We start from the raw sequence: 22,909 nt of genomic DNA, 5'->3' as shown, positions 1-22,909 counted from the left end.
ACCAGTACTATTTGTAAAGAAGAAAGATGGCTCTATACGGATGTGTATATATTATCGGCAGTTGAACAAGGCCACTATCAAAAACAAGTATCGTTGCCAAGAATTGATGACTTATTCGATCAGCTTCAAGGTGTCAAGATATTTTCAAAAGTCGACTTAAGGTCTGGTTACCATCAGTTGAAGATTAAGGCATTTGATGTCCCTAAGACAGCTTTTCGGACTCGGTATGGGCATTACGAATTTCTAGTGATGTCATTTGTGCTGACAAATGCCCCAGCAGCATCTATGGATTTGATGAACCGGGTGTTCAGACCCTATTTGGATTCTTTTGTGGTTGTATTCATTGATGATATCTTGATTTACTCCAGCAGTCGAGAGGAGCATGAGCAACATCTTCGAATTATGCTTCAGACTTTGAAGAATAATCAGTTATGTGCCAAATTTTTAAAATGCGAATTTTGGTTAGACTCAGTTGCCTTTTGGGTCATGTTGTATCGACAAAAGGCATAAAAATGGATCCTAAGAAGATTGAGGCAGTTCAGAATTGGCCTAGACCTACTTCAACTATAGAGATTCGGAGTTTCCTGGGTTGGGCAGGTTATTATCGCCGGTTTGTGGAGGGGTGTTCATCCATAGCATCCCCACTGACCAAATTGACCCAGAAGGGTGCCCCATTTGGATGGTCAGACGAGTGTGAGTTGAGCTTTCAGAAGCTCAAGACCGCTTTGACTACATTGCCAGTGTTGGTATTACCCACAGGTTCAGGATCTTATATGGTGTATTGTGACGCATCTCGCATTAGGGTTGGTGCAGCATTGATGCAAGATGGCAGGGTGATTGCATATGCGTCGCGGCATTTGAAAGTTCACGAGAAGAATTATCCTGTTCATGATTTAGAATTGGCAGCCATTGTCCATGCTTTGAAAATTTGGAGGCATTACCTTTATGGTGTCTCGTGTGAAGTATCCACTGATCATCGTAGCCTACAGTATCTGTTCAGGCAAAAAGATCTCAATTTGAGGCAGAGAAGATGGTTCGAGTTTTTGAAAGACTATGATATCACCATTTTGTATCACCTCGGAAAGGCCAATGTGGTGGTCGATGCTTTGAGTAGAAAGGTTGTGAGTATAGGCAGTCTTGCGTATATTTCAGGTTGATGAGAGACCGTTAGCTACAGATGTTCAGACTTTGGCTAATCAGTTCGTGAGGTTAGATGTTTCAAAACCCAGTCGGGTTCTAGCTTGCACAGTCATTCAGTCTTCTTTATATGAGCATATTAGAGATCGACAATATAATGATCCTCATTTGCTTGTCCTTAAGGATACGGTGCGGCACGGTGATGCCAAACAGGTTGTTGTGGGGGAAGATGGAGTTCTGCGAATGTAGGGTCGTATTTGTGTGCCTAATGTGGATGGGCTTCGTGAATTAATTCTTGAAGAGGCACACAGTTTCTGGTATTCTATTCATCCAGATGCCGCCAAAATGTATCAAAATTTACGGCAACATTATTGGTGGAAGAGAATGAAGAAGGATATAGTTGCATATGTAGCTCGGTGTCTAAATTGTCAACAAGTCTAGTACGAGAATCAGAGACCTGGTGGTTTACTTTAGAAGTTAGAAATTCTTGAGTGGAAGTGGGAGTGTATCACTATGGATTTTGTTGTTGGGATCCCACGGACTCAGAGAAAATTCGACGCAGTTTGGGTCATTGTGGACAGGTTGACCAAGTCAGTACATTTCATTCCAGTAGCAGTTACCTATTCTTCAGAGTGGTTAGCAGAGATTTACATCCGCGAGATTGTCCGCCTTCACGGTGTGCCCGTGTATATCATTTCTGATCGAGGTACCAGTACACTTCGCACTTCTGGAGGGTTGTACAGCGTGAGTTAGGCACGCGGGTTGAGTTGAGTACAATATTTCATCCACATACAGACGGACAGCCATAGCGCACTATTCAGATATTTGAAGATATGTTTCGCGCTTGTGTTATAGACTTTGGAGGTTCTTGGGATCAGTTTTTGCCACTTGCGGAGTTTGCCTATAATAACAGCTACCAGTTGAGCACTCAGATGGCTCCATATCAAGCATTATAAGGAAGGCAATGTCGTTCGCCAGTTGGATGGTTTGAAACGGGAGAGGCTGGGTTGTTGGGTAGCGATTTGGTACACGATGCCTTGGATAAGGTCAAAATTATTCAGGATCGACTTTGCACAGCTCAGTCTAGGCAAAAGAGTTATGTCGACCGTAAGGTTCATGATATTGCATTCATGGTTGGAGAAAGAGTATTGCTCCGGGTTTCACCTATGAAAGGTGTAATGAGGTTTGGAAATAAGGGCAAGTTAAGCCCTAGGTATATAGGACCCTTTAGAATTCTTGAAAGGGTGGGAAGTAGCCTACAGGCTTGCAATACCACCTTGTTTATCAGTGGTTCATCAGGTGTTCCATGTGTCTATGCTCCGAAAATATCATGGTGATCCGTCCTATGTGTTAGATTCCAGCTCGGTCCAATTGGACAAGGATTTGACTTACGAAGAGGAGCCGGTAGCTATTCTAGCCCGGCAGGTCCGACAGTTGAGGTCTAAGAGTTATCCTTCAGTTCGGGTGCAATGGAGAGGTCAATCAATTGAGACAACTACCTGGGAGTCCCAGTCGGACATGCGAAGTAAATATCCACACCTTTTTACCAGCTCAGGTACATTTCTAATTCCATTCGAGGACGAACGTTTGTTTTAGAGGTGGAGAATGTGATGACCCAAAAGGTCATCTTTAAATGTAATAATTATTTCTGTGTTCTGAGACCTCAAATAGCACTATTCATCATTTCTCGACTTGCTTGCGCAGTTCGTATAATTTTTCGGAAAGTTTTTATATGAAAAATTGATTAAAATGTGAAATACAACCTTAAAACTCAATTAAGTTGACTTTGGTCAACATTTTGAGAAACCGAACTCGGATAAGTGTTTTGACAGTTCTGGTAGGTCTGTATCTTGATTTGGGACTTGGGCGTATTCCCGGAATTTAATTTGGAGGTCCCTAGCTCAAGTTATGGCTATTTAGTGGAAACTAGAAATTTAAAGGCTAAAGATTTTCAAAGTTTGACCACATATTTGAATTTTTGATATCGGGGTCGGAATCTGATTCTGGAAATTTGAATAGGTGTGTTATGTTATTTATGACTAGTGTGCAAAATTTGATGTCAATCGGACCTGATTTGATAGGTTTCGGCATCCAATGTAGAAGTTAAAAATTTTTAAGTTCCTTAAGCTTGAATTGGGGTAGGATTCGCGGTTTTAAAGTTGTTAGATGTGATTTGAGGTCTGGACTAAGTTCGTATAATGTTTTAGGACTCGTTGGTGTAAATGGTTGAGGTCTCGGGGGCCTCGGGTGAATTCCGGATGGTTAACGGATTAAATTTTGGACTTAAGGAAAATCTCAAATTTTGGCCTTCTGGTGTAATCACACCTGCGGATTTTAGACTGCAGATGCTAGATCGCAGAAGCGAGCCATGCCTCGCAGAAGCGGACGGGCTGTCGCAGAAGTGGGAAAAGGGGAAGGGGCAGCCTTACGCAGAAGCGGACTCTTCTTCGCAGAAGCGAGTCCGCAGAAGTGAGCCAGCCCGCAAAAGCGATCCCAATTCCACAAAAGCGGAACCGCAGATGCGGTCAAGTGTCCGCAGATGCGAAAAGGCCCCGACAGAACCCATAAAATCGGAAGTTAGCCATTTTTACTCATTTTTGAGTTTTGAGTCTCGGATTTAGGCGATTCCAAAGGAATTTTTCACGACTTTGAATTGGGTAAGTGTTCTATAACCCAGAGTGATTATATTTCATAAATCTATGTCTATATTCATCATTTATTTCGGATTTAGATGAAAAAAATTGAAATTTTTGTAAAACTTTCCAAAAACGAAAATTTAAGATTTGAAAGTACATTTGACATCGGAATTTGATAATTTTTGTATGGTTGGACTCATCTCGGAATGGGTGTTCGAATTTCGTAAGTTTTTTCAAGATTCGAGACATGGGGCCCACTGTTGATTTTTGAGATAAATTTAGGATTTTAATCCGAAAAATTAGTAAATTCATATGGAATTAATTCCTACGATTTATATTGAGTATATTGAATTGTTTATGACTAGATTTGAGGACTTCTGACATGAATTCGCGAGGCAAAGTTTTATTGAAATCTTGAATTTGGTTACAAGCGAGGTAAGTGTCATGGTTAACCTTGAATTGAGAGAGTAGGATTTTATTTGGTTATTTGCTACGTGATTTAATGTGCGGGTACAACGTATATATGAGGTGACGAGTACTTATGCATTGCGGTTGAGTCAAAGCATGTTGGAGGAATTTAATTAATTTTGAATAATTATTTATTTAATTAAGATATTCATGTTTAAGTTTATTATTGATTATTTGATCATTATTCATGGAATTGTTATTGATTTAATTATTGTTGAATATGGTGAGAAAGAGTGTAAAAGCACGAAGGGTGATGTCATGCCATTTTTATTATTTATACTATCATTGTCATCGTGAGAAAGAGTGTAAAAGCACGAAGGGTGTTGCCGTGTCAATTTTCAGAGTAAAAGCACGAAGGGTGATGTCGTGCCATTTTCAGAGAGTGTAAAAGCACGAAGGGTGATGCCGTGCCAAGAGAGAGTTAAAGCACGAAGGGTGATGCCGTGCCAATTATTATTTATTTATCAGTTTATAGGAGGAATGAGACCAAAAGCACGAAGGGTGCTGCCGTGCCATTTTCATATTATCAGTTGCTCATTTTACTGTTAAGGAATTAATTGGATGCTAGGTGATAATTTTCCTGCTGAAATTATTATATCATCCCCCTTCACATGTCTCATCCCAGATTTATAAATTGTTAACGATTGTGTTATTGTTGCTTCGTATTTGTATATGCTTGTACAGGTTATTTACGTACGTGTCTTGTCATAGCCTCGTCACTACTTCGTCGAGGTTAGGCTCGACACTTACGGAGTATATGGGGTCGGTTATACTCATACTACACTCTTCACTTCTTGTGCAGATTTTAGAGTTGGTCCCAACGGAGTACCATAGACTTGCTCGGATTCAGCTACCCAGAGGAGACTTGAGGTATAACTGCACAGCGCCCGCAGTTCTGAAGTCACCTTCTATCTTATCTTAGTTGTGTACTATCTTTCAAACATCTTGAATTTTATTCAGATCTTTATTTGTATTATTTTAGTAGCTCGTGCACTTGTGACACCAAATTCGGGGATGTATTTTGATGATTCGATAGTTATGGTCTTCCGCACTTTATTTTAGTAATTGACTTCCATTTAATTTAATTTGTTTAAAAATAGTTAAGATTATTCTAACGTTGGCTTGCCTAGCAAGTGAAATGTTAGGCGTCATCACGTTCCCGAAGGTGGGAATTTCGGGTCGTGACAGCAAACAAGACAAAGAATTGGGAAGTTGAAGACAAGAAAGTGTCCTTGATAATCTGATTATGACTTGTTTTGTTAGTTGGTAGCATCTTACATGTGCTTAAGTGAAACTGAAACACTTGATTTATTTTTTATTTTTTAGTGTTAGCATTTGGAATTGGATGCCTTGTTATGACTAAGGTTGAGTGAGTTTTTGAAGTTATAGCAGTGGCATCCACTTCTTCAATTTGATGTAATTGTCAAACTTATGACTTGCTGAATTATGTAGTAGTTCATTCACTATTTTTTTCTGTTGCCCGATTTTAGTAAATTAATCGATGTCCTGAAGCAGATTTTGTGACTGTTGTTGTATTTATTACTGGTGTTGTGTCTGCTTGAAGGAGCTCATTTTGAGCAGACCAGAAATATGCTTGAAGACCACCTCTGTCTTCTGTTCGAATTGGGATGGTTGTTTGTTAGCATTTGGTTAACAGAATCATCATAAACAAATTGCCAGAATCATCATAAACAAATTGCCAGAATCATCATAAACAAATTGCCAATAATCATTAACTTAACAATGTCATTACAATAAAAATTCAACCATTAAACATCTAAGACTAACTACCAATATTCATGGAAACTGCAGATACAACATTCCCTTCTACAAAAAAAAATTCAACATAATTTCACTTCATTATAGAGGATAATGCAAATCCAACTATTAGCGAGCATAAAATTGTGATGGTCATCTTCAACTTCACCACTTTTGCTTCCAATTCCATATTTCTTTTAACTTCAAAATTCTTCATAGCCTCTATGAGTTCAAACTTTTCAGTCAGCCCGTCTCTTTCAACCTTAAGAGCTTCCAACGAAACATTCAACATCTTAATCTCGCGATTTGTAGCTTCTAATCTTACATTGTTAATTACAATTAACGCAGCATCAGGAAACTCTTCATCATGCCATTCCCAAAACCCACATCATTCACTCTACACAAACCACAACAAAATAAATTCAATGATTGAACACTATAAAGTTGGAAATTTTAACAGAAATCGAAATAGAGAAATAAAAAGTACCTCAGGTTTAGGACATTTGTAAAATCTTCTATTGGGGTTTAAGAGAGTTTTTGAAGTAAAGTGATTAGCAACTTCCCCACAACGGCAGATCTTCTTCGACAAACAGCTATTTCCCGACATCGTAAAGCAGTTTCTGACCAGCTGAATACTAAACAAGGGAGCGACGAAGAAACCCTAGAATTTTGATGTTTTGTTTGTGTTTTTACGGTGGGTTTTTTATTTATGGGTTTATTTAGTCGGGCGGGGCAAGGGAACTGGGGCGGGTTGGATTTATTTAGTGAAGTGGAGTGTCTTGGTCTTTCAAAGAGTGTCACGTATCCCAGCCGTTAAAATAGGGACAAATATACTACTTTGTTGGACGGTAAGGGTTTTTAGGTACGGAAAGTATAACGGGGGACAGTATTTTGAACAATATACCATAGTAGAGGGGCATATCAGGCCCTTTTCCGTATTTTCTATGCTCATCTGCTGTTAAGATATTCGAAAGAACGAAGGAACACTATTTCATTCATTTCTGTTCTGAATACAATGTTGAGGAGTCTGAGTGCAAGTAACAACGTAACTCACTATGCCGAGTTGACTTATAAAAGAAAATTTATATCTCAAAATTGAGCGAGTACATCAACAGACATTTCAGGCAAAGCTTGAGTGCAAGTACTAAACAGTGTTCTGAGCTTCCTTCTTAATATCTCTAGCCGAGCCTGGACTTGCCTGATCTGAGGAAAGGGTATCGAAAGAATGTTAAGATCTGAACATAGTGCGTGGCCTCCACATAAGGAGATGAGCCGAGCAGCACAAGAATTGAGCTCAGTCAAACTGAGCTGAGCACATATTTCTCAACGTCTACGACTGCATATTTTCTCAGCACATGATACATTTGACCTTAATATTGGTTCGCGTAGTATGCTAATCACCTGCACCCCAGAAGAGGCAAAAATGTTTGGTGATTTCTTCTCATCAATCTAAGCCTCTGCGGAGGTGTGAGCAGCTGGTTATGGAGGGCACGAGAAGAGGTAGAGGGCGGCCTAAGAAGTATTGGGGAGAGGTGATCAGGCAGGATATGGCGAGGCTCCAGATTTTCGAGGACATGACACTTGATAGGAAGATGTGGAGGTCGCAGATTTTCGAGGACATGACACTTGATAGGAAGATGTGGAGGTCGAGTATAAGAGTTGTAGGTTAGGAGGTAGTTGAGTCGTGCCTTACTTCGTAACATGGTGGGACTAGCCATGTAGGTTTCTTTTTTTTTTTTTTTTTTCCCCTAAGATAACTAGTGGGAATGTTGTGGCTTACTATTTCTCTTTTCAGTGCAGGTCCTATTTACTAGCTATCGTTTTTGCTTTACATCTTTCTTCTAGATTTTATGAGGTTCCTATTTTTCTTATGACTATTGTGGTGATACTAATATTTACTAATATTGTCTCCCTTTACTTTACATCTTTCTTCTGAATTTAATGGTATTCCTATTTATCCTATGATTGATGTTGTGATACTAATATTGTCTCCCTTTTTGCCTCTTTTTGCCTCTTTTGTCTTTTTGTTTTTTTGAGCCGAGGGTCTTTCGGAAACAGCCTCTCTACTCCTTCGGGGTAGGGGTAAGGTCTACGTACACACTACCCTCCCCAGACCCCATTAGTGGGATTTTACTGGGTTGTTGTTGTTGTTATTTGTAATCTAAGCCTCTGCGGAGATAGTTATCGGTTACCTGTGTTGGTGAAAAGTAGAAGGTACCCAGTGCATTAGTTGCGTCTGTGTTAGCTGGCTAAAACACCACCATAACAACAAAAGAAGGTCTATTCACCTGCACCGATATTGAACTGATAATAGCGAGAATGGTATTACAATTCATCGCTGCTGATAGGAATGCTAAACACTGGATGTCAAGCCAGCTTTCGTTGTCACTGCATAATCGATATTAATATTCAGCTATTAGTTACAGCAAAACTTCACAATGTGTACATCATAATCAATAGACAATTCAAACATGTGGCAGACTTCCAAACTACTAGAATGGAATGTAATAAGAATTATATTGGATTTGGATATATATCAAGTTACAAAAATTGATGAAGTGATTGATTAAATTAAGTTAAATATTGAGAAACTTAAAAGTAGCATTGGATTTCTTCAAAGCAGGCTACATCAAATTTTTAATTGTACATTTGAAGTGGTTCTTTCATCTCACAAAAGTGTAAAGCAAATTAAAGAAACCTGTTGTTCTATCTGCGGTCAATTGTTCTCGTCTCAGCCAGTAAAAGATCAGTTTTGAGGTAGAACATTCCGAAACATCTATTTTGTTTATGATCTTTAGCAGTATGATGCAAATATTGAGAATTGAATTTACAAATGTGAAGTAACCGCAGCAAAATGAGTATCATGGGATAAACTCTGAACTATCATAAAAGTTTCCTTTCTATAGTTTAACTAATAACTATCAGAAGACATAATTTTCTAAAGTATGATAAACAGTATAACCCCATTGAGAAGGTAATGTCATCTTCAGATTACACAAAATGACTAAAAATTAGGATTAAACTAAAATGATTAACTCTACAGAGCTATTAAAATATCAAAGTATTTGTAAAGTTTATACAAGAAACTGAAAGAAATAAATAACACAAGGAACTTACTTTTAGGTGTGGTTTGTAGATCAGTCTTGTAGAGAAAATACATCATAATTTGCTTCAGACCACCTATATTCCAAATTTAGGTACCATTCAAGTTGATTGCTGAAACAATCTCCCAATTACAGTATTATAGTCTGTAGTCAGGTCCATCTGAATTCCCCAGACCCTCAGCAAGTATATTGCCAACAGTATCCTGTGTGATCAAACTGTCATGGGAACGCTTTTTGGAAAATGTTTCATCTTCCACGCTGGAACCGACTAATAAAGCGTGAGTACTAGCATCAGGGACCCATCCCTTTTCCAACATCAAATCCAGTAAGAAAGAGGCCTTGTTTTTGTATCCCTCTTTCAAGAGGGCATTTATCAGCATGTTGTACATAGCTGAATCAACAACTTCAAATTCTGCGACGAGTTTATCTACTGAAGAAAGTATCACATGGACCTGAGAGTTTTTCACCAGATATTCTAGAAGTTCAGCAAGTGTTTCCGAATCTGGTGATAGACCCCGACTAAGCATTGAACCCAAGAACAGGGCGGACTTCTCTATACGCTCAAGTGAAGTCATGCCCCGAATGAGAATGCAATATGTTTCCGCATCCAGGGTACAACCATCTATGATCATTCTCGAGATCACTATAAAGAGATCACTTTCTCTGCCTAAACTGAATAGGCCTTGCAATACGCTGTTGTAAGCAGCAGTAGAAGACAATGTACCAGAATAATATGCCAATGGTAGCATTTTGATTGCTCTACCAGCGTAGCCACTAGTACAAAGTCCCTTCATAAGCTTGTCAAACGGGATGGACTGAAGAGCGCATTTCCTTGTTGACATGAAGCAAAATACTTCAGCAGCTTCCTGAATCTTTTCCTTCTGGCAAAGACACTCAATAAGTTGAGCATATGATATCAAATCTATATTTAACCCAGCTTTGGCACTAAGTAGATGAAACAAAGCCAAAGCATTGTCACATTCACCTAATTTGCAGTTGCCAATGATGAGAGCAGAATATGTTGATGAATCAGGGCTAATGGAGGAAACAGTCATTCCAGCAAGATACTTCAAGGCGTCATTCAGCCTTTTATTATCACACAGGTATCTAATCATGATATTCCAAGAAAGCTGATCTGTGATGTTTCTTTCAAGCATTTCACCAAACAGATCTCTGGCCATACTAAAGGCGTCATCATCTAGAATAGCTTCAAGAAGTGCATTGTAAGGCAATACACGTGCAACTTCTTTGTCATTCAAAAACTTCTTAGCTTCACTCAACATATTCAATTCACATAATCCATCTATTATACTCATGAACACGTCGTCATCTGGCCTAACATCACTATACACCATCTCATCTACAAGTTTTATAGCATCAACCACAAGAAGATTCTCGCACAAACACTTTATCATTGCCCCATAAGTTGGTGTATCCGGAAGAACCTTAGATTCTCTCATCATAGAGAACAACCTCGTTACTACATCTAATTTATTCATCTTACTAAATAAAGGAATTATATGAGTATAAAAGCTAGAATAATCCGGTTCACACCGTATTCTAAACATATCATCCAAAATTACAAGTGCCTCATCCACTTTACGCCTTGCAACAAGTTCACCAATAATTATCTGAAAAGTCCTTCCGTTAGGATTACAACCTTTCTTATGAAGACGTTTGTATTGGTCCAATGCAGCATCGACACGATTGGCAGCAAACAAAGCCTCTATCAGATAATTAAGTGTATCAATATTGGGACCAATTCCAGCCTTCACAATCTCTTTATAAACGAACAATACGTCCTTAAATTCTTTCTTTTCCGTTATAAGTGCACCCAATAATTGATTAAATACAGATATAGAGGGCTTTAAGCTACTCAAATTTATACAAGAAAGAACACATAAAGCCTCACTAAGCCTATTATTTCTAACAAATGCATCTAACAAAGCCAAAGGAACCTGTTCATAATTTGGACATTTCTCCTTTACCATCTCATTACAAAATCCTTCAATTTCATCTATTTTTCCAGCCATACCTAGCTTCAAGATTATCTGAAAATAAGTATCAGCAGAGTGATGAAACCTTTTTTGAAGGGAAGCCCATTTGAATAGCTTCAACGAAGAATCCAAATCAGTAGTGGAATCAAGAACGCTGGCTAAGGTTTCAGGGTGAAGCTTAGTCTTTACAAGTTGAATCTTTGAATCAAAGTCAGAAGAAGGGGTAGAGGGTTGATTGGTTTCAGGGGTGATTTGAATCCTACAAGCACCAGAGAGTGAAGAAAGAGAGGATTTTGAACAAACCCAGTTGGGGATTTTCTTGGGAAGCTTTAAAGTTGAGAGCTTTATCACCATTGAAGTTGCTCCCTCTCTGCTCAGTCGTCACTTGTATTTCAACGAAAAAGGAACATTATAAATGGATAGTAAATACAAAAAACTGTATAGAATTTTGAGTTGGACAAAATACGAGAATTAAGTAAGGTTGATGTGAAAGGGAGGATGCAGAAAACAGTACAGAACTGAATTCTGAACAGGGAACATAATCAGGAGAACCAGAATCGGTAAAGGGGAGTGTAATCAAGCAGACAAACCCAGAAAGAAAAAAATAGACTACTAAAAGGAGTATTTTCTCTTTGGTCCATGAGTTTCGCGGAGTTGAGAATTGGCTCCCTCATAGTTGTCAAGTTTATAAAGGTGACCCCTCTCGTAGTCTCTCACTCTCTCTCTTGTTCATCCCTCTAGGCTCTAAAGTCTAAACGTATAAAAGTTGTTAAATTCAATCAACCTTGTCAATTAACCAATATTTGGCCTGGGAATGGGTAAAAAGTAAAAACAATAATTGGCGATACAGACTTGGATTCCATTTTTCAACAAATGGTCATGTTTGAATTGTATACGTGACAATTCAATTGGACAGTGACCAAATGGGGAAGATGAATTTAGCTTCAATTTGAATGATCTTAAAGTTTTTTCTTTCTTTTGCATCAAGACATATCACTAAAAGAGGTTTGTTACTTCTTCTTTGGCATTACAGCTTGGTTAGCCCAAAAGACGTTTGTGTTCATCAAAAAGTTAAGACACCTGAATAGGGTTCCTAGTTGGGGCCAAATGAATTGATCTCTCTACTTTGATTTGGGCAGCTTAAGTACTGTTAATGATTGGCCCTCACTTTTCTTTGTTCAAATGTATAATCTTTAAAAGTAAATCCAGATGTTAGACATGTGTGCAATGGATCAAATTTATTTCCTGAGTCGTCAAAATTTTTGTATCACATTGCCAAATGTTAGCATTCTTATGATCTTCTAAAAATTTCATCCTCATTCACAGGTTACAATATACAACCAACCCTTTTGGACTTGATCATCGGCACACAAAATAATGAATCCCATAGCACACCTTATTTTAGCTTCTGGTATGAGGAAGAATTTCTGTTTTAGTTCGGAGTAATTATATAAAGTAAATTCCTTTTGTTTCTATTAGCCCCAAACCAAGAATGCACCAGAAACAAAAACAGAGAGGGTATATGCTCAGTACTATATTTAAAGGAACAAATTAGAAAACCCATAAATTTAAGCGATCATTTGCGTCAAATAGGGCTGTATTTTGTCCCGGGCCCGGGCCTTAGTGGGCCTAACGGGCCGGGCCTCGCGGTCCCGGGCTTCGTGGTCCCGGGCTCTGGCGGTCCCGGGCCTGGCGGTCCCGGTCTTCGTGGGCCTAATGGGTGGAACCGGCCCGTGACGGGCCTAAGCCCACATGGTCCTGTGCTTAACGGGCCGGGCTCGTGGGCTTCGCGGGCCTAGCGGGTTTTTTTTTTTTTTTAAAGACAATTTCTTGTAGTATCATGGCTATATTAATATGTAGTATATATGTATATCTAATTATTAAAGTGCTTGACGAAAAAGAAAATAACAAAACAATAGTAAAACACTAAATTGTCATGCATAAATATCACTTCTTGATATTATATTGTATCTTATGTATATATATTCTCTTATATATTTTCTTTTAGTATATATATTGTATCTTATGTATATATTGTAGCTTATAAATATATTTTCTTGTAGTATATATATTGTATATTATGTATATATTGTAGCATAATATATTTTCTTGTAGTATATTATATTGTATCTTATGTATATATATTCTCTTATATATTTTCTTGTAGTATATATATTGTATATTATGTATATATTGTAGCATAATATATTTTCTTGTAGTATATATATTGTATCTTATGTATATATATTCTCTTATATATTTTCTTGTAGTATATATATTGTATATTATGTATATATTGTAGCTTATAAATATATTTTCTTGTAGTATATATATTGTATATTATGTATATATTGTAGCATAATATATTTGCTTGTAGTATATTATATTGTATCTTATGTATATATATTCTCTTATATATTTGCTTGTAGTATATTATATTGTATCTTATGTATATATATTCTCTTATATATTTTCTTGTAGTATATATATTGTATCTTATGTATATATTGTAGCTTATAAATATATTTTCTTGTAGTATATATATTGTATATTATGTATATATTGTAGCATAATATATTTTCTTGTAGTATATTATATTGTATCTTATGTATATATATTCTCTTATATATTTTCTTGTAGTATATATATTGTATATTATGTATATATTGTAGCATAATATATTTTCTTGTAGTATATTATATTGTATCTTATGTATATATATTCTCTTATATATTTTCTTGTAGTATATATATTGTATCTTATGTATATATTGTATCTTATAAATATATTTTCTTGTAGTATATATATTGTATATTATGTATATATTGTAGCATATAAATAATTCTAAGTATAGACAAAGAAATATTGCGAAAAGAAGCTCATGGGTAGAAGCAATAAATTTTATTACCAAAAAATGACATATCTTTCTTAGTCATCCTTCCCCCAATGGAATGAGCACAACAAGGTACTAATACCACCATTAGAAGGAAAAAACTAAGGAAGATGTGCCAAAATACAAGTTACATATTATTCTATGTATTATCTCTAACAAATCTCATAAATCCTTCAAGGTTCGGAGGAGGTTGCGTTGGTGGTGGTGGAAAAGAAGCTTGTTCATCACCACTTCCGGGCGAAGCCGAATCCTCCGTAAGTTCCGCTATCATTTCTTCATAAGCTTCATCTATCGCCGGTTGTGCTTCTGCAATTCCAAAGTTTCTTCTTTCCGAGCGGATCCAATCTCTAAACAATACTGATTTTTCCAAGCTATCCCTCATAGACGCTCTATGATCACCTATTTGCAGTCTTGCTTGACTGAAAGCGCTCTCTGATGCAACAGTTGAAGCTTGAATTGATAAAATATCCCGAGCCATCCTTGCAAGAACAGGAAAATGTTTTTCCCTTGCCTTCCACCATTCCAAAAGATCAAAAGAGCCGTCTGGATTCTCCTTTTCAAGTCCCTGAGACAAATAAACTTGAAGCTCATTTAGATGTGAAGTTTCATCATAATTTTCACCTTGAGACCCCTGAACTCCGTCCAAGATTTAAGAGCTTTTAAGCCCGCAACTCTTTTAGAGGATTGTGAGCTAGACGAAGTAGGGGTTGGAATAGTTGGCCTAGCATGCTCTAAGGCAAGTTGATAAGCATTATAAACTGTTTGAGCGTTAATCTTAATTGAAGCTTTTGCATCTGCAAGTGTCGCAATTTCCTCATTTGAAAGATCTAAAGCCTTATAAATATTTGAATACCAAAAATGAGGACCTCCCAATTTCATTGTAGGATTTAGCATTGCAGCAAGACCATAAATAGGAGGGATAGGAAAAAAATATTTTTTAAACTTTTGTTTCATTTCATTTATAGCAAGTTCATAAATATCCCCACCCTCACTAAATTCAACAAACAAATCAGATAGTGCTGCAATATAAACTAAACAGTTTGAAATAGTAGGATAATATTGCCCAGAAAATGCATTTGTTGCAATTTGAAAATGTTCTAAAAAATCTAAAAGAATTTTAACATTAGTCCAATCTTGAGTGGTAAGCATTTCATCATCATCTTCACCACCTACCCGAGAATTAAACGTTGCATTAATTGGGTTTCTATATTCATATGCTACTACTAAACTTTCGTACATACAATTCCATCTAGTCGGGCAAGGTTTAGGAACCTTTCTTTCTCTAAGGCCATATTCATCACATTTTTTAAAATACTCTCTAAGTCTACTTCTACGGTTTGAATAAAAAAGCCAATTAAGAGCCATTCTAACCTTTTCAATTTCTATGTTTAATATTCGCATACCATCACCGACAATTAAATGATAAATATGACAAATACATCTAACATGGAAAATATTAGTAAATGCAGGATTTAGTGTTGTTGTAAGCATGCCTATAGCACTGGTGTTACTAGAAGCATTATCCATTGAAATTGCCATTATTTTATCGCTAAAGCAAAAATATCTACAAATATCTGCAACAGTGTTAGCTATAAATTTACCTGTGTGACGCGAATTAATTATTCTATATGCAATTATGCGTTTTTGCATTATCCATTCTTCATCTATCCAATGACTTGTAACAGTTAGGTAATCACAATCATTACCACTTCTACCAATATCAGTAGTAATAGAAATCCGATTAGGTATATGAGTAAATAAATAACGCAAATATTGTTCATATTCATGTTTGAATTTATAAATATCACTCTTAACTGTTGCGCGAGGCCAACCTTTATAAGTAGGATTAAACACTCTTCTAATATAATGAACCCAATTAGGATTAGAAGCAAAAGTATAAGGTAAGCACATAACAGTAATCATCTTTGCTAATTCTTCACGATCTCTATTTGGATCGTAATATAAAATACCTCCAGTGACAGTGTTAATTCCTGGTTGAACTAGATTTGAACCTGTACTAGGGTTAATCGCAGAATCTACACTTGTCCCCTCTAGATGCGCTTTCATTTGAAAAAATCTAGCCTTATCTCTAGGGTGTGTTTTTATGTGCCTAGTCAAACTACCTGTGCCGCTACGGTCTCCTACATATTTATGCGACATTAATTTCCCACAAGTTTTACACTTAGCCTTATTTTTTTCTCTTACTTGAGTAAAAAAATTCCAAACTAATGATGTTTCTAAGCGTTTAGCAGGTTCTCTATTAAAAGTAGGAGTTTCTACAGGTGGGTCGACCGGTGCATCACTTGGGTTATTAAGAGGACTAGTAGGTGTATCATCTAAATCCGGTGCTTGAGTTTCATCATCATCCTCATTTTCCTCATTATTTTCTAAGATGGTTTCATTAGGATAAAGAGCATTCATAATTTCATCATCTAATCTATCACCTGGTGCAACATTATGATAAAATTCACTATCGGTAAATTGAAAACAAGGGTGATCACTATCAAGAATTACGGAAGGAGGAGGACGTCTAGGTTGGCGACTACTTTCAACTTGCTTATCTTTTCTAGGTCGGGGAGCCGGGGGAAGGGTAGTTGGTTGGCCACTACTTTCACCGGTTTTATCTTTTCCTTTACCAAACATTTTTTTCAAAGTAAATGCCATATTAATTATAATTATGCAAACTAAACCACACAAAAATATATTATAAAAACGTAAGAGTTGAAACGAGTTTACCGGATTGCCGAACAACTTCTTGAAAATTGAAAATCGTTGAACACTTGAAAACTTCAATTCAACAACTTCACAATTTTTCACGAAATTTCAACAATAAATTAAGTAATTGTAGTAGAGAGATTGAGAGAGATTGAGAGATATTGAGAGATATTGATGAATTGGTGAATAAAAATGAAAGAATGAGGGGGTATTTATAGTTGAGAAATGGGGAAAAGTGTAATTATATAAAGTTTGGGGTTAAAATAAAGTTTGGGGGCCAAATGGCCATTTTTTTAACTTAAAAAACGGTCATATTTTCAGCCCAAACGGCTAGATTTTAAATATGGCCGTTTGATTTTTTTTTTTTTTTTTTTTTTTTTAAAATAGCCGTTGGGCCCGCCAGGCCCGCCAGGACCGGCCCAGGCCCGCCTGCCGGTCCCGGGCCAAACGGTCCCGGGCTCGTGGGCTCAACCATGGAGACCAGCCCGTGACGGGCTCAGAGGCCCACCAAGACCGGCCCACCCAGGACCGGCCCACCAGGCCCACCAGGCCCGTTAGGACCGCGGGCCCGGTCCGGTCCGGTTCAGGCCCGGCCCACCGAGCAGCATTAGCGTCAAACACAATAGATTTTTATAGAAACTTCAAGTCTTGATAAAACCAGCGGATATCAAAGTTTTTTTTTCTCTCAAAACACAATTCTATATAATAAGGCGCAAATTATACATACTCGAGGGAATGATTTTTGGTATTACCCAGTAACTAGAGAGACGGGATAAAAGTCGCTGCAACAAATAAATGTAACACGAAGCAAAGCTTTATAACAAAAGTTACTGCTGAAAACGAGCTCCTTCCAGCTCCAACCATTACAACATATATCTACAATAATTTAAAACATCAGGGGGGAATGAAACCTTAAGCATGCAGTGAGATGAAGCATACAACTCCTTTTGTATGCTGTCAGCTTGATTATAAGTAGAATAATACATAACTAGATTACCAAACCTTCAATGACAACTGCGTTGAAGTGACGAAGGACGCAGTCGTTTGTCTCTAACTTCTACCATAATTGCAAGTGAGGAGAATGATACGGTTGAAGGAACTTTAGGCCTTCGCACAAACTCTCATTTAACAGTTACATTTATACCATAATCTGCCACATAATTTTTGTTTGCATAGTCCTGTTTGTTGAAACACAAGGGTAGAGGATCTTCGATTCTCTGGCCAGAAAGTAAAGATCTGAATATCTTCATACTGCAAGATACAACTTTAAACACCAGTCTAATAATAACTCGGCTCCAACGGCTTCAAGAGTCTTTAACTCCAGTACTTACGCCCTCAATATAAACCAGACAAGCATATCCATCTCAATGAATTGTATACTTGATACCTTCTCTGTAATAACTCGTTTCCAACAGTTTCAGAGTCTTCAACTCCAGTACTTTTGCCCTCAATACAAACCAGACAAACTTATCCTTCTCACTGAATTGTATACCTGCTCTGAGATTCATAGCTTCAAAATCTCTATGTTAGATACAACAGCAACTAGGACATTCTCACTTATGTTACTCGAAGAGTTCCTGAATCACTGTTTCGCTGGATAGCTCCTGAATCACTGTTAGCAACTTTGATTTAGAACTAGGATACTCTCACATAGGTTGCTCAAAAAGTTCCTGAATAACAGTTTTACTGGAAAGTCCCTGAATCACGGATAGCAACTTTCCACATATATTGATCCGCTTAATCAATAACCAATAACCGGGCAATAAAGCAATAGCCCAAAATACAAAGCACCAACCATGTTATAGCAATCTCTCGCTTAAGATATTCTAGAATTCCAGCCAAAGCACAACGCCTCGGAAGGCTTTATTAAAACAGCCGACATAGCTCCCACCACAGTGCTTTCTGATTTCCCAGGAAAAAGATAAACAGCCAAACTATAACTATATCTACTTCAGAACAATCTAATTAACATAAATACAGCTACTTAATCTATTGCGACACTTTAAGAGGAGAAATGGGCTAGATTGATCTGTTACCAGTTCAGTCGATAAGTGCATGAAGGAACTGATAAGAACCTATAAGCCATCTCTCCCGTCCATAACCAGATGTTGCAGATCTTATGTCGCAGCTACGACCCCCGAGTTGGGGACGATCTCTGCTATAGAGTAATCGTAATTGGTTGCCACCCGGAATGATGTGGTACAAGCCATTTCTTCATGTTAATAACCATATGCAAGATCTGAAGTATTTCGCCTAAAACAAGCTCCTTTAAGCACATTTTCTTAATAACTGTAGCTGCTTCAAACCTAGTGAAGAATCAAGTAAATAAGCAAGTTCAAATTAGATTATATCAGCCAGATACACACGAGAAACTATCTTTATAGGACCTAACAAAAAAAGCCCGTTTGGCATTATCCTGAACCTAAAAGCTTTTTCCTGTTATCAAATTTTTAATTGGATGCCCTACAACTAAATGAATACTATTGAAACCTCTCCAACATCCACTAAAATTCGATAAGGTTCAAACTAAATGAGATCCCATTACCTGCACTGAGTAGCACTTATGGCGGCTCTTCCAGCAGAAGATGATAGAAATTTCTGGAGGTCATCCCATGCTTCTTTGGGATATTGTTTCGGATTACCACCAATAGGGTTCACACACCTCCATACGTTCTCATTTTTACCAACATATAACTGCAACGCACCTAAATTCTTTGTTACTACCAGCTGTTGTTCGACTGCGCTTGCAAGAGCCTTCTTAACATCAGTATTGCGGTGTTTTGGATCTCCATATTTGATGCAATCTGCAACGTTTGCTTCAGTAGGCATAATCTTCTCATTTTTTAGGGAGTTCAATGCAAGTAAAATGACTCCAATAAGACCTTGAACATACTCAGAAGGTTTTGGGCATCCTGGAGCTCCCCACACACCGTTGAGCGGTCCATTACTGCTATTTGTTATAGATGATGGTGGTGGTGGTGGAATCTCAGGGCTGGGATGTGGATACCTGTTAACCTCTTTTTCAAGGTAAAATGGTTTTTTCTTCTGCAAGTTGTTTCCTTTCTTAGGCCCATTTATGTTAGTATAAGAATTCTCAATCTGAGGAGGTTGTCTCGATTCTCCATTCCACGATTGAGAAAAAGGACGATTATGACCATTGTTGGAGTTTTCACTGATTTTTAGCTTACCCATATCAGGCATAGGTATTTGAAGGCCTGAGGAGAAGCCTTGTGCATCAGACCTAGGAGGAATTGGTTGAGAATGATGCACATGCGAATTAGGTGGTAAGAAATTACCAGGGGGAATTACCGGTGATGCTGGGAGGTTGTTTGGCCTTACTGGAGGATAATTATTTTGATAACTGCTCTGCGAGTTGTTTCCATTTGTCCAGGAAGGCTCGAGATTACCAGGACCACTGCTCGAGGCAGATACGGGCACACTGAACGGAGTTCTTGAATTATGAGCTCCAGGCAACTCCACTGAATCATTGAACTGCTTAGGATACCCATATCCTGGTTGATGAAAGTTTGCAGCACTACGATTTTCTTGTGTGCCTGACATTGCAGATGAAGTTCGTGATATACTGGGTTGATTCACACTTTTACGAACTGGTCTGCCCTTTTGTTTATTATCGGTACCCCTTCCCCCATTGCTAAACTTCATTTGCGGGCTTTCATGGGAAGTATCAACAGCCTGGCTTATCAGACTGGAATCACTAGATGACGTAGATAATGCGTCTGAAGTGGCTATAGAACCGTAACTGCTATTTACAAGTTGACTTGATTCACTATTTGTCAAAGGCGGTCCTCCAGCTGAAAGGCTTGTCCAGAGCCATACAGTCTTCGCAGCAGCAACAAGTGGCACAGATGCTTTTTGAGGTTGTGCTAGAAGTATATTATATCTGCGCATGCGTAATTGATGAAGTGCGTTTGAAAAGTCACGATCTCCCGAAATCAACAAATAATTAGCAGGTGCAGGATTGTCAACTGCCCAAAATAACATGTCCACAAGAATTTTCTTATCACTTGCATCTTTGACACCTATACACATTTGGTCCAAAATTAGTCAAAGCAGTTCTAAACAGATTTAACCAAGCTACCATAAGTGCTAAAAATAAGAATCATGAACACACTGGTTTTCTCTCAGTGTATACACCACCTCAAATGTAATCTTAAGACTCGGTTAGCTGTTCACTTAGTTAACAACCATCAATAGAGATATAAGCTTAATACTTTAGTCAGCTGGCACTGAAAGGGATCAACCAAATAACGATATTAGATTAAGATAAGAGTCAACTAAAGAAACCACATATCAACTCCAAATTCTCACTTTGGTACAAAGCTGTAAAGCAGCATAAGTGACCAGTCAGACTATAAAGTTTTAACACCTAGCAAGCACTGATATAAAATGCTAAATTTAAGCAAATATCAATGAATTGAATATGTTTAGAGTGGAAAACATAGGCTCCTACTAGCTCAAGGAAATAACTTTCAAAGAAATTTTCAGGGAAAAAATTTATTAATCGACCATGTACTCCTAGATCATACTACATATACTTAAATTTTTATTTTTATTTTTGAAAAAAAACATCTATAGATAGTCCACTTCCATTGTCATCAAAGTGAATGGACTTTGCAGTAGTACTCCCACGCAATGACTTAAAATCCTGGATCTGGCTCAGACCACTATTTTGGTTTCTTCAAGATTTAGAGAAGATGATCTCTACAGTTACGAAACAAAAGATCAGCAACTCATAACAGTTTTCAACCTGTGCTGAACAGATACCAAACACCCCATCCCTGTCACTGGGTAGGGGCTTTGAAAAGAAAAGTAAAGCAAAGAAACACGATCATTACTTCCTTTTATTTTGAGTCACCTAATAAAAAAAATGGTTTTATAAATTTAAAAACTTGGTTATTTATCATTGGACAAAATGCAATTTTGCATCAGACCGTGAGAATTCAGACACAGGGAAATCAGATCGTCACATGCATAGATTACAAGAGTCAATCAAGCGCTTTAGACCATCTTAGACACTCCGTTGACTTAAAAATCAGCACCAAAGACAATAAAAAAGCCAAAATTCAACTAGATCTAACAGATCCTGTTTAATCGCACAATTTCATTTACCCTCCAACAAAAATCAACTCAAGCAGACATCAAATCAACTAAAAAGAAGTCATTTCATCATAATTACACAAATTAAAAATCATGCAAACAAAAAAATGTATTTTTACGCATCAGTCCACAAAAGTATACCTGCAGGAACATGATTAAGAGCGATTCCAGTACTATTAAGCGCCTGCTGAACAGAAGGAGAGATCTTAGTAGTATCGCCGTAAGCGGAAATTGAAACGGGTCCACAATAGTTCATATTCACAAGAGCAGAACTTATATTCTGAGCAATCGCGTGAGGATCAGATCCTCTAGATACTTGACAGTTTTCTATATCCCACCACACCGAAATCCTCGCCGTTGAGTACTGTGACTCCGCCGTACCCGACTGTTGCGGCCCTCCCCCTCCTCCGGTCCCGTTCCCGCCGGCACCGCCCATTTCCTACGATTCCTGGATTTTAAAAAAACACGAAAGTTACCGATTTTCCCGTTGCCGGAGAAATGCGCACGATAGCTAGTACCGATATGTAAAATTTAGTCTTTGTATGTTGTCTGGTGTGTAAGGTTAGTTGAGGAGTGCGTAGGATTAGAGAGGATATAGAGCGTTGGAAAATTATAAAGGGGTGAGGTGGGGAATTTTGAGGGATGCGTAGCGACTCGGGTGGAAGATTCATGGGTTCCGTGAAATGACATTTCTATCCTTAATGGAAAATGAGTGAGTAATAGTGGAGTCGTTGGATTGACACATGGCTTGACTTCCATTTTAGAAAAAGAGCTTAGTAGGAATACTAGTAATTATACGTATTTTCTCTTCTTTTTTTTATTTTAAGTTTTTGATTATTGACTCTTCCCACTATCATTTCAGTCTTAAATATAAATATATTTCTATTCCAGACTTACGTGGATTACAGTAACTGGATCTCTCAACGTCATTATTTTTTTCCTTTATGGAAAAAAAAAATGGATGAGAGTGTACCATGAAGAAATGTACAAAAATGAAATCTTCGATGTGATTAGAATTTGAACTTTATTAGGAAAAACAATTATTAACATTTAATACTTACTGAGGAGGGCGGATGTATAGGT

General features: G+C 37.6%; 2 protein-coding genes across 4 annotated transcripts; both read right to left on the bottom strand.

The window, feature by feature from the left end:
• Positions 1 to 5,949: 5,949 nt before the first annotated feature.
• Positions 5,950 to 11,942, bottom strand: LOC107773077 (uncharacterized). 3 transcript variants are annotated; one of them, XM_075238592.1, is made up of 4 exons: positions 9,117 to 11,942; positions 8,288 to 8,387; positions 6,487 to 8,191; positions 5,950 to 6,396 (listed from the first exon to the last, which is right to left on the bottom strand). In XM_075238592.1, exon 1 carries the CDS (start codon positions 11,452 to 11,454, stop codon positions 9,241 to 9,243), a length of 2,214 nt encoding a protein of 737 aa, XP_075094693.1. In that variant the 5' UTR covers positions 11,455 to 11,942; the 3' UTR covers positions 5,950 to 6,396; positions 6,487 to 8,191; positions 8,288 to 8,387; positions 9,117 to 9,240. The 3 variants fall into 3 exon arrangements, with proteins under 3 accessions (XP_075094693.1, XP_075094691.1, XP_075094692.1); XM_075238590.1 differs by having other exon boundaries at positions 6,487 to 8,387; XM_075238591.1 differs by lacking the exon at positions 6,487 to 8,191 and having other exon boundaries at positions 8,192 to 8,387.
• A 5,564-nt stretch (positions 11,943 to 17,506) lies between these two features.
• LOC107811109 (uncharacterized) lies at positions 17,507 to 22,453 on the bottom strand. The gene is made up of 3 exons (XM_016635979.2): positions 21,968 to 22,453; positions 19,254 to 20,748; positions 17,507 to 19,014 (listed from the first exon to the last, which is right to left on the bottom strand). Exons 1-3 carry the CDS (start codon positions 22,260 to 22,262, stop codon positions 18,867 to 18,869), a joined length of 1,938 nt encoding a protein of 645 aa, XP_016491465.1. The 5' UTR covers positions 22,263 to 22,453; the 3' UTR covers positions 17,507 to 18,866.
• Positions 22,454 to 22,909: the final 456 nt, after the last annotated feature.

This window comes from Nicotiana tabacum, chromosome 19 (genome assembly GCF_000715075.1).
Source record: "Nicotiana tabacum cultivar K326 chromosome 19, ASM71507v2, whole genome shotgun sequence".
NCBI classification, from domain to species: domain Eukaryota; kingdom Viridiplantae; phylum Streptophyta; class Magnoliopsida; order Solanales; family Solanaceae; genus Nicotiana; species Nicotiana tabacum.
Note: the sequence above shows the minus strand (reverse complement) of the source record. Positions and strands in the feature narration are given on the sequence as shown.

Excerpts from the sequence above, each read along its gene's own strand:
- LOC107773077 (XM_075238590.1), bottom strand. The coding sequence starts at position 11,454 with ATGGTGATAAAGCTCTCAACTTTAAAGCTTCCCAAGAAAATCCCCAAC.
- LOC107811109 (XM_016635979.2), bottom strand. The coding sequence starts at position 22,262 with ATGGGCGGTGCCGGCGGGAACGGGACCGGAGGAGGGGGAGGGCCGCAA. Across the intron at positions 20,749-21,967 it reads TCTTAATCATGTTCCTGCAG|GTGTCAAAGATGCAAGTGAT; the intron begins GTATACTTTTGT and ends AAATGTGTATAG. Across the intron at positions 19,015-19,253 it reads ATAAGTGCTACTCAGTGCAG|GTTTGAAGCAGCTACAGTTA; the intron begins GTAATGGGATCT and ends ATTCTTCACTAG.